The following is a 12,307-nucleotide window of genomic DNA, read 5'->3' as shown; positions in this document are numbered from 1 at the left end:
CCTTCCTGCATTTCTTCTCCCTTTAGGTGGTAAGACCACATCTTCCAGCACCTCTATTGGGATTACCCATAAACTCTCATATGGCGTCGGATTCATTGGGAATTCATAAGTTCTAAGGAGGTTATCTTTCTTGTAGTAAAAGAGCAATACTGGCCAGGTTTCAGCTCCTGGTTCTTCAAAACCGCTCAAGCATGCGAACATGGAGGTTCATCCATTTAAAATTTGCCGTAACTGCATGTTCCCTCTTCAAGGCATACTATGTGTAGCCTTAACCCTTCAAGCACAATATATAACTGCTCCGTGGTAGGCCTCACCTGCAAAAGTTTTTTTTTAAAAAAAAAAGTTAAAGCACATTATACATTATTATACAGCGTTATACATCCTTATACAAGTAGTAAAATGCAAGTCAGCGGTGTCATGCATCATTATATTTGATTTGTTTTACCGTCATTTGCTCCGATGCAATCAGATATTTCCGAAGAAGTTTGTCGTACTTTTCGCCAAGCTCTGTAGATGTCTCCATTGCACTTCTTCTGTTTTTGTTGTTCCGCTGTTGTAGTAAATTTGTCATGTACTCCAGCAATAGCATTACCGATAACTCTCTAGCATCTTTGTTTGCTGCATTAATTGACTCTGCAATATTGGAAGTCATTACCATCAACCTTTTCACTTTGGAGTATGCCCTAGACCACCTTTCGTAGCCAATTTCAAACAAGTAAGGCTGCACCCTCAGATCAATTTTGCACATCTCTGTCATATGGTGGTCAAACTTCTCTATCGTGTAAGCTCTAGCCAAAGCGAAGAAGATATCCTTCAATTGTTTGTGATGTTTCTTGAATGTGCTTGACATTCTACCACAAGTGAAAGTGTGAAACATGCAAATACAATGTGGAACTTCCGGGTACACAGCTTTTGTGGCATTGAAGATGCTTTCATTTCTATCTGAAACTATACACATCCCATCTCTAACACCAAAAGTACCCTTTATCTGGACGAAGAACCACTCCCAAGATTTATTATTCTCTGAATCTACTATGCAAGTGGAAGGATTTTTCCTGTTTATACAAAATAGATATTAGGATTCAGACAATTATACAAATCTTATACACAGTTATACACGAATATACAACTTTATACATTTTGCAAAATTTATAAATACAGCAACTCTGAAATCCTATACACGTTTATGCATGAAACTACAATATTATACAAACTGCAGAAACAAGGTAGATACAGTCAACTCACCAGCTCCATCCCGTGTCCAAGCAATCAATATGGTACCCTTATATGCTGCTTTAAGAAAACTTCTGTCAACAACCATTATCGATCTGCAATGCTCCCAACCCTTGATAGATGCATATAGCGAAACATATGCATAAAGAAAGCATCCATCTTCTGATTTGTGCAACTTTGTAACCGTTCCTGGATTTGTATGCTCCAACATATACAAATACCTCGGCAACTCCTTATATGAATCGCTCGGATTCCCTCTTATCATTGCCATTGCTATCTCTTTAGCTCTCCGTGCTTTAATGTAGGTCACTTCAACCCCGTGTTGCTTTTGTATGTCCTCTATTACATCATTTGCGGTGTAAACTTTTTTTGGATTAACATACTTGTCCTTGACTATACTAGCAATTACATCCGAAGTAGCTTGACGTTGTGTTAAGTATCTTTCACCATAGCCGCATGTGTGATTATTATTGTAACTTCTCACATTGAATATGTTTGCCTTGTAAACGACAGAAGATTTGAAACTCCAAGCACAATTGTCATCCACACACATAAGGTGATACCTAGGATTAAAGATCATTCAACTTCTAAATACACTTGTATACAAAAACATAACTAGATATATACTAAGTTTAATACCTATATACAAATATATACTACTTTATACATATTCATACATATATATAACGTAATATACAACTATTGCCATACCTTATTGCGCTTGATCTCTTCACCTTCAATTGGAACCTCTCGTACAGCCAAGTTCTTCATCACACTGACAACTGTCTCTTTATATTTATAAGGCAGAATAGCCTGGGAGACACTTGTACTTATTCCGGTTTGTCATCCCGGTCCCTACACTTCATAAAGTTTCATTCAGACACTTCAACTTAATCAAAACAAGACTTTTAAACCCTTCTGACCGTTGACCGAGCTTATGTGGCATTAATATGGCTGAAGTGGACAAAATGAGTGATTTACACGCACATTAGGTGCGTGAGCTGATGATTCTTTTTTATTAAAAGAATAAAAATAAATAAATAAATAAATAAAAATACACTAGCAGCGCCTCCCCCTTCGTTGTGCACCCCATCCCCCCCCTATTCTTCTTCTTCGCATCCCTCCCCCTTCATTCTGCCCCCCCTCCCCCCTCTTATTCTTCTTCAGCCCCCCTCCCCCTTCGTTCTGACCCCCCCTCTTCTCCTCATCNTCTTCTTTAGATCCCCTCCCTTCCCCTTTTTCTTCATCCCTTCTTTTATTAGATTTTCTCCTTAGTGTGTATTTGTTCTTCCATCATGTCATCTTCCCCTTCTCTATGACTCCTCCATTTTTTCCGGTGATTTTAGCTTTCAAATTTTTTCACAGACCTTCCAAATTGGGGTAGAGGAATAAGTCAAAATTCAAAAGACTTAATTCTCTACTCATGTATTTTTCATGGATAGATAACTTTCTTTAAAAGAGGAGTGAAGGAAGTAGTGGTATTCATGGTGGAGGAGCCATGGTAGGTGGGTTATTCTTTTAAGAAGGTTGAGTGGGGTTTGAAGAAGGGAGGAGGGGTTTTCTTTAATTTTAATTTAATTTTTTGCTTTTTTATTTTATTTTTTCTTTATGAAATTAAAATTTTGTTAAATAATATTATTTTGGCGTAGAATCTGATGTGGATGCTGATTTGTCATCCACGTCAAGCAAGTGAGCATCACACGATTCCGGAGGTGTTTAAAAGTCTTGTTTTGATTAAGTTGAAGTGCCTGGATGAAACTTTATGCATTGTAGCGACCGGGATGACAAACCGGAACAAGTACAAGTGTCTCCTAGGCTATTCTGCCTATTTATAAACTTGATCCTTCTCAACAAATTCGTTTAATGTATTATCTATTATACCCGTGTTTTCAGTAAATTTCGTGTTTTCAATAAATTCGATATCAGGTATAATCTTAGTGCTATCAATTGTGGATACATCTATACAATTGGAACTTGTAGCAACCAAACGATTATCATAAATCTCTTTCACAGTCACATACAACGGTATTCAGTTAAATTCAAATTTTTCTTCTTTAATTCGATATACACCTTAACACCAGTATCGTTGTAAATCAGGATCGGTGGCAAACCATCCTTTGGGAGAAAGTTAATCTCTAATGTGTTTAACTCACAATCGATTCTAATTTGTTTCGAAATAGTTTCAAATAAATTATTGTAGCTGAATGTCGACTCGATTATTATACAACCGCTGACGAAATTGATAAACTTGTTGTCTTCCCATTCACCACTATGAAGAACGTAAACTGGAAAAAGCTCCATCGAACAAAAAGTTGAAATGAAAATTGCAGCAAAAATGAGAATCGCATTGATTACAGCAAAAAAAATTTACTTTTCGTGTTTGATTTGCTGTTAATTCGAGATGAAGAAGAATTTCTAGTTTTTTTGAGTTGCATTGACTGTAAGATCACGTTTTTGTAGATTTGGTGAAGAAGAATGGAAAGAATGAGAGAAAATCCCGCTAAAAGATACAAGATCCCGCTTCTGAATTCCAAAAAATGGAAATAATGCTCCTTTTTTCGGATACGAGCCTGTTATTTTTGGGCTACTCAATTGTAAATTGAAATATGGGCTATAAAGTTAAAAAGTAGGCAACCTAGCTGTTTTAATATGAAATTTTCCCTTAAAAATACCCCTATTTTTAACGGAATGCCATGTGGCACTTCAGGATTAAAGAGACTCATCCTAAATTTTAATTAACACGGATCCTTACCCCATAACTCGACCCAGCTACTCCCACTAAAAAGAGCCCACCAACGAACTAAGCCACTTCCTCTTCCCCCCCCCCCGACCCCCACCTACCCCAAACTTTATCTCTAAATTTTTTATATCGTTAAACTTATTTATTTAATCCTAACATCAGCTAATTCTGTGAGTTTTGTGGAAAGTATGCGGTGAAGAGAAAAACTGTGGGTATTTGTGGCTATCCGAAGGCTGAGGGAGCAGATCGAGTTTTAGAGCAATCATCAGCCTTTCTTTGTATCTGCTTATGATTATCTATGGCATTTTGAAATCAGATCTATTTTTCAATTTTAAGACAATTTTTTATGTTCATGAACGCTCACAATTAGTCATTAGCTACTTTTGGGAAACTGGTCTATTTTGATAATGTTATTGATCTATATGGTCTTTTGATAATGTTACTAGCATGCTAAAGATGGTAAACCACCGTGAAAGATCCCCATTCTCTAATCGCCTTACTTTCTTGCTAAAACTTTGATGGAAAACAGCATCTGAAATGGGATGTTCAAGAAAAAAATAAGAACCTGATATTTACAAGCTAGTTTACAAAATATTTAGGGTCAAATTTTGTAGTTCGATAAACTATCTTCGAAGTTACAACGACATTCCTTTTTCTAGCATAAAATTCAAAGGCTTTATTTTGAATACAAAAAAGAAAGATAGTCTTGCAATTTGGGGTGAAGATGACAATGGAGCGGTAGGATAATGGGTGAAGAAGATTATGAAAGTTTGAAATAGTTTTTTTTTTCTTTTACTTTTTTCTTATCTCGAAGTTAGGGAAAATGGGTTATGGGTAAAAAAATTTGAAGGCGGATCGGGTGTTAAAATTTTAGAGTGAGTCTTTTTAATTTTAAAGTGTCACGTGATATTCCGTCAAAATTAGGGGTATTTTAACCTAATTATAACGGCAAAAAGCTAAATAACCAGAAGTGTAACGAAGTATAAGTTTAAACAATATTTGAAAGCAAAGAAATATATTAGACCATTTTTCCATTTTTTGTTGACTCAAATAATGGGGAAGAAGTCCACAAATATGCAGTTCTATCAAAGCTCTGCGACAATAATCTTCTACGCTTATTATTACTACTTCTCTTCAAACTCCATATATATAATTTATGATACTTCTTTAGGAGACTTAACAGTTAATATGATAAGTCGAGTGTTGTGCTGCTGGGTTCATCTGAATTCAATACTTCGATGTGAAATATATATTTTTGTGGAAAAAATATACTAAAATTGCAATTCATAATTTTAAAAACATAATTCATTCAAGTTGAAAATTTTAAATGTTAAATTCATAAAGTTTAAATCTTGAATTTACCTCCGGCTTTAAGTGTGTCCAACAATTGTAAATTTGTTCGGCTCTATAATTTTATTTGTACTAATAATTTCCCAAGTTGCACATGAAAATGGATATAAATTTTGAGCTAAAATTGGTCAAGTTCTTTTAACTTGTAATATTTCTACTAGCAATAAGATACAAAAAGGAATGAAAGCGGTAATAACTTTCATATTTTACCTTAAAGTTATAGTCTATACTTTTAATTCTTACAATTAAAGCTTTTTTATTTTCAAATATGTTTGTCAAAATATGGCCTAATAATTAATTAAGTTAGTATAAAATTATGATAGATCAAGTTGCATGATCTTTATAAATTTTTCTCTGTCTTGGGGGCAAAATACAAACACTAATTGTTCTATGTATAATCACTGCATGTTAGCATTGTCTGGAATTCTAAAGTTTCTAAAGTCAAATTTAACCTTATTGTTTTTGAAAAGAAGTTAGAAACAAAATGGCAGATATCTATATCTATATTATATTAAAAGTAGGAAGCCTTCTAACCAAAAGTTAAATTACTAAAATATCCTTTTAAGTACTAACATAAAACTCTAATTAAAAATAATAATAATAATAATAGATTTATTTGAAGGGATGCAATTCTTCGTATAAGTTACTAATTCAACTCACAAAAGGCTCCAGTTTTTCATTTGGTGTTAACCAGTGATACATTGGGAACAATTCATTATCTATAAACAAAAGGCCATCTTCAGAAACTTGGAACCAATTAAGATATCTCTAGCGCCTTTTCCGAAGTACAAAGATAAAGTAAGAGCTTTTGCTTTAATCCTCTTTCTAAGTCCAGTTAATTCTTTTTTCAATATTATGTATTTTCTTCGCCTTCACTTCAAATGGAGTAATTATTATATTTTCTTACTTTTATCTCTCTTCGGGTACTTGATAGTTAGAGTTTCACTGCGGCTTCTCACATTTTTATGTTTTTGCTGGGTGAACACCCATTATAGTATACCATAAGTCTTCGAACTAAAACCTATCTTGAAAAAGATAAATTGAATAATGCTAAAAAAATCTTGAAGAAAATAAATCATAAGGAAGAAAAATACAAGCATATATATATATATATATATATATATATATATATGTTACTTGGTAATCAACAGAGAAAAATAAAAATTATGAAATTAAGGTAAATAATTAGAAAAAACTTTTGACTTTTTGAGATTTTTTAATTTGAGAATTTACTATGAGTTAACTTTTGGATATTTAACTTTTCAAAAAAAAAAAGATTTATAAAGCAATTTTGGCTCAAATTTAGAAAGATTCTCAGGGCTTACATCCCAAATGAACACCCATAATGTTGAGCCTTAAACCTAGGCGAACGCCCGGGAGATTGAGTATTATGCTCCACGATATTTATGCCTCGGGGCATTTTTGGACGCTTCGTCCCGAAGCTCGCCCAAAAAACATCTTTGGAAACACTGGGTACTTGCATAATTCAAACTCTTATTTGCCCTCATAATGTTGTAATTCAAACAGTAATTTTTTCATATTAGGTTCTCAGAAACTAAAGAATTCGCATATAACAAATATTATAATTTTTAATTTGAAAAAGAAAATGCATGTCATTTAGTATTACTAAATTTAATTATAACAAATTAAAAGGAAAGTCTTGCATATCTCAAACTCTTATTGATCTTCGTAATATTGTAGTTTAGATTGTAACTTTTTCATTACTAGATTGTCCGAAACTACAGTATTTACATATTACAACTTAAAACTTGAAAAAAGGGATTGTTATTATGACTATAATAGTTTGATTTGCTGTAAAATCAAAATGTTTATTATTATTATTATTATTATTATTATTATTATTATTATTATTATTCTAAAGTTTGATAAGATAATGATTTAATACGTTTAATATTACAAGAGAAAAAAGAAGATAATGTCAAAATAATCTCAAAATAAGATATTTTAATTTAATTATTTAGTTAATTTTCATGAAAAATGGTCATTGACGTGTTATATGGATAAGTTGTATTTAAGCAATTTTAAATTTTAAGATATAAGTATAATCATAAATAGTTAGTTTAGGGGAGAATTAACGGTGAAATTCATGAAAAATAAAAAACGATAAACTTATCCTCTGTTTTTGGGATGTTGGAGTTTCAATTTACAAAGGTATTGTGCAAACAATCTTATGCAATTCACAAGTCTCTCGATTTTTATTGCACTTCAAGAGGGATATTAATGTAAATAACAAGAGTTTTGGTTATAAAAGAACAACTAAAACGGATGAAAGGAACATACACCGAAAATATCATTTAGGAAATATTATATGAGATACACCTTTATTATATAGTTGTATCACATTAAATTAAAATAAGTAAAAAATTTACATGCATTTAGTTAAAGTTTAGTTGTTCATCTCATAAACTCGGTGATATTCACTTATCTTAACCTTGACAAATAAGTTACCAAACGACGATCCACGTTAATCACTCATATAAACTTAAACTTTATCCTTTCATGTCTAATTATTTATGTAAAGCTTAATTTTAATAATATTGATATTATTTTACAAAATGATATAGTATATAACTAGATATACAGCTGAAAAACTAGTATTAATAAAAAAGGTATGTTTTAGTTTAAGAAGAAGATTACTTATCCCCGTAAAGTACGACGACCAGAAAACTACTGTCAGTCACATTATTCAAACAAAAGTGCTCGAGTCGTTCAACGCTTCCCACTCTCCAATGGCCGAAAACGCCGTCTCATCCAACTTCCCGGATTCCGTCAACGTTAACGGCGACTTCCCCGATGATTGTTTGCCGCCGGATCCGCTGTTACAATCCGGCACCTACATCCACGCCGATTCAAACGCAACCGTTGAGACCACACCGGAGAGGAGCCTACTAGATGAACCGCACGTGTCCGATCCAATGCCGGCGGCGGCTTCGACGGAAAGTACGGCGAAGATTCAAACGGTGTCGACCGAGCTGGTAACGCCTAAGCGGCGGCTGAATAAATCGGTGGAGGTAACGTCGGAGAGGCCGAGCTGGTTGCCTAAAATAAAGTTAGTAAAAAAGAAGGAAAGAGAAGCAAAACACAAAACTAGCTACACATATAGTCAACACCGTAAGCTCCCCGGCAACGACGCCAAAAAGTGATCACAGCAGACTCAACCTTAGGAAGAGTGGGCGCTAATACTTTTACCCAATAGTGGTATCGGGGTCAATTTTCACAGGGAGCTAGAAAGGGAGTTGGATATTTGCTTAGCCTAGAAATGCGTGATTGCTTCTAATTGATCTTCTAACATNCTCACAAGTTTGTCCATAGGTTTTGTGGAAATTATTGTTTTTTCCTTTTATGATAGTGCATCTACTTCTCTGTTTTCTTTAGATATGATTTACGGTCTGTCATTATTGGTTAGTTAATTCGTATGTTTTATTGGTGTGTTGTTGTGATTAATCTGCCACATGGTTTTATCATATTTGAGTGATACTGTCGTGTTAGAGCTTGCAGATTAGTGAGAAATGGAGATTACTAATGGATTAAACTGGCAATAAGCAATGGATTAGTTGCCAATTAGCAACAACTAGAGTGAAAATTGAATTGCTTGGTAATCCCCCCTTGCTGTTTGGAAAAGTTTAATACCAGATTTTGGACAATGACAGGCATCATACTGGGGCCTTGGTTAAGTTTTATAGGGAAAAGATAGCCTAAATTTTGTTACTTTGGATTCAAATTTATGATTAGGTACTTCAACAGAGATATCTTTGCAAAACTGAAAGTATTCAAGTGGAAACGCTTATTATATAACATGGAACATCCCTAGCTCTCCTTCAATAAATTTGCACTTTGTGGTGTATTTCAAGCTTTTGTCAGGAATGGTGATGGTATAAGTTGGGATTTCATCCCTATCTGAACATTCAATCTCCAGTCAAAGCTCTTTTTAGGAAGGGTGATCAGTACTTGATTCACAAAACTTTGCTGCAGTGAGATTGTTAGTGTTATCTGTAGAACAGGAAAACATATCTCTTTGAAGAGTTTTTGGACTTTGATTACTTGGCTATAACTGTGGTGATGAGATGATTTTCCATTGAAGGTGATGAGGGGAGCAAGTATCATTCTGACTCTTTGCTTACTTTTCAGACTCTTCTATGGGGACTATCTCTCGCTCCTTTCCAGGTCAAGTGATTTACATGAGGAAAGGAAAAACCTCTTCCTGACAAGTGCAATTTGTTATGACACTAGGACTTTAGGTTTGGAGGAACATATAATGAAATTTTAGATTTCATATATACTAATTAAAAACGATGAGAGTTTATTTTCCTAAGAAAAGAATACTTGTTTTCAAGTGGAAAGGGCAAGTAGAAATAGATGGTTGTGCACATGCTTTAAGCTAAACCTTTTGGCTTTTAATTTTCAATTTGTATTTGTTACTTGATTAAAGAGAAGTGTGACATTGATATGCTTTTGTGAATGATAGAATGGAGAGATTGCATGGTTTGTACTAAATCATACTCCCTTTGGCCAACATTTAGCCTGACTCCATATGGAGGCTAGCCAAATAAATATTAGAGTGGAGATGATAGATATCGTACAAGGATAAAAATCTGACAAAGATATAAATGTCTTATCAAGTGAAAAATATGTAAAAAGCTATTTGACTTCCTGTGATACGGCAAGATACTATAAGTTGTAGTAAAACTTGAGATTTACATCTATGGTTGAAAACAGTTTCGTTTAGTTTTTGCCAAAAAAAAGGACCTAAAAGGAGGGGAAAAAAAATCTTGGCGTTTGATTGAAAAACAGTTTTGCAAAAAACTTTCCATGTTTTGGTGTCATGTTCACGGTAATTCAGAGACGGGAGGTCAAGAGGGTAAGATATTTTGCTGACCATCTAGTATGAAACTTTTTCTTAGCCTTTTCCACCAAAATTAAAAGCTACGGAGTAATAACAAACTCCAGGGAACCACAAATAAGTTTTCGATATCTTTAGTTGGTTCTTCTTATCTTATTAGAAAACAAAAGATACCTTTAATAATTCCTATGCCATTTCCCGCTTTTCACCCCAATCAAAGGACCAGTTGAACTCTTTAATATAGCCTGTCTAGTCTGATCCCTTTTGTTTTTTGGCGAGTGAATCATGAAGCATCTATGTAAGCAAATATTGTCTTCATAATCATAACTACAACTCTTATAATGAATCATGATCATAACTAACCAGTCTGTTAAGTTTTTTGTACTTTAAACAAACTTCTCGTTTGTTTAATCTGTCTGATGTAAGATATCCTTCCTATAGCGTCAGTACGGTGCTTGTGCATTTAGATAAAGCATGAAACTTTTGCGCTCAACCCATTGATGTAATGAGAAGGAAATCGAGGTAGAGTTCAATTTGATGACCTGGTGTGCTCAAGAAAAAAGAGCAAAAGATGATATTGTGTTTATTGAAGGGCAATCACAAAGACCTTCTGGAAGTACAGGAGGCAATGAAGGTGAAGTGTGTAATCGTTCATCTCCCCTTAATGGGCAGCGTTATCCAAATATCTATACTAGTGAGAGGATGCAAGTACCCTGGGAACAGTCGACGTGTGGCCAAGTTATCCGAGACACCACCGTTACTCCAAAAAGAAATTGAATCTTCCATCTTTTAATGGCTGTATGATGTTGCTCACATCAAGGAAATAATTGCTTGCGTAGGTAACTTGTGTTGTGTGGACAGAACCTCTTCTGCTCTCTCTTATCTCACTTTGCTCTTCTTTGTAATCTCCTGTGATTTGTCCCTTCATGTTTTGTTGTTTCAGATTTGTTATTTGTGAGAGTTGTATTTCTTGTTTCCTTCCAGTTGCAGGTGGTGGAAAATTATTGAGTTGGTTTAGTTGAAAATACTACTACATCATGCTCTTTCAATTTGCATTCTTATTGTTTTGCAGTCGCTGACATAGCATTTGGCCTGCGTGTCTAATTGTTTGTGCCCTGGATTCTGCAGTACTTTTTTGAACCTGTGTCAGGGCGTAAATTCCGGTCAAAAGTTGAGGTGCTTTATTTCCTGGAAACAGGTGGCAAGCGCAAGAAGGGAAACACTGGCAGTGAAGCTACAGTGAGTGAATCAAAACATTAATGGCGTACTACTCTTCCCTTTGCCAGAAAGAAACTTACATCTTCGTTTGTGTTTTGATGGTACAATCTTTTTTCAGCCATCTGAAACCTCTAAGAGCCAAAAACAGAAGAAGGGTGGCTCAAAAACACAGAAAATTACCTCTTTTTACTTCGACTCTGGGAATCCGCCACATAGTGTATGCTGGGTTCAGACGGACGGTTTTGCAGATACCTGGGCACCTTCTTGTAACGGTGGCATGATTCCTGAACGCAGAAGACAAGAATGGGTTGCTGTCTTCTCAAGTGTATCCCAGCTACGGCGAAGGAATGTGTAAATTTTTTGTTAGGGAGATAGGAGGCTCTAACTTGCACTAACCAGTTCACACACTTTCTCCATATGTCTATCGTGTGTCAAATCTCATCTGAATTGGCCTTACTTCTTGGGTTTTAGTGCAGAGACCGCATAGTTCATAGCTTTTTGTTTGCCGAAGGAGTAGGCAAAAGTAGCTCACCTAAAATATGTTCCTGATGTAGTATGGTATGTTCTTGGTCCCTCGATTGCTTAGTTGAACTCTTATTTATTTTGAAATTAGGTTCAAGACCTGCTTTACGAACTACTATTAACCTGTGGGTTTTGAGCATTTAGCTAGGACTAGGATATATATTTGAGATAATTGTTAGGAGTGTACGAAAATACTGGCTATTGAGTACCGGGGGGGGGGGGGGGGGCGCTAAATGCTTGTGAAGTTGCACCATATTACATAGTGTGGTAAGTTAAAAGGATTACAAATGACATTATTTGCATAGATAATCGGATTACTCACAGAGGTTGGGTTATTTATCTTTTAAATGAAATTTTCATTGTGTACCTTTGATTGAGTGCGC

General features: G+C 34.7%; 2 protein-coding genes across 2 annotated transcripts; one reads left to right on the top strand and one right to left on the bottom strand.

The window, feature by feature from the left end:
• Positions 216–2,004, bottom strand: LOC109230158. Its single transcript, XM_019395683.1, has 4 exons — positions 1,945–2,004; positions 1,215–1,732; positions 446–1,055; positions 216–314 (listed from the first exon to the last, which is right to left on the bottom strand). The coding sequence occupies exons 1-4, from the start codon at positions 2,002–2,004 to the stop codon at positions 216–218; spliced, it is 1,287 nt and encodes a 428-aa protein (XP_019251228.1).
• LOC109230157 lies at positions 7,964–12,039 on the top strand. Its single transcript, XM_019395682.1, has 5 exons — positions 7,964–8,393; positions 9,346–9,400; positions 10,698–10,940; positions 11,292–11,423; positions 11,521–12,039. The coding sequence occupies exons 1-5, from the start codon at positions 8,074–8,076 to the stop codon at positions 11,755–11,757; spliced, it is 987 nt and encodes a 328-aa protein (XP_019251227.1). The 5' UTR covers positions 7,964–8,073; the 3' UTR covers positions 11,758–12,039.

Source organism: Nicotiana attenuata, chromosome 7 (genome assembly GCF_001879085.1).
Source record: "Nicotiana attenuata strain UT chromosome 7, NIATTr2, whole genome shotgun sequence".
NCBI lineage: Eukaryota > Viridiplantae > Streptophyta > Magnoliopsida > Solanales > Solanaceae > Nicotiana > Nicotiana attenuata.
Note: the sequence above shows the minus strand (reverse complement) of the source record. Positions and strands in the feature narration are given on the sequence as shown.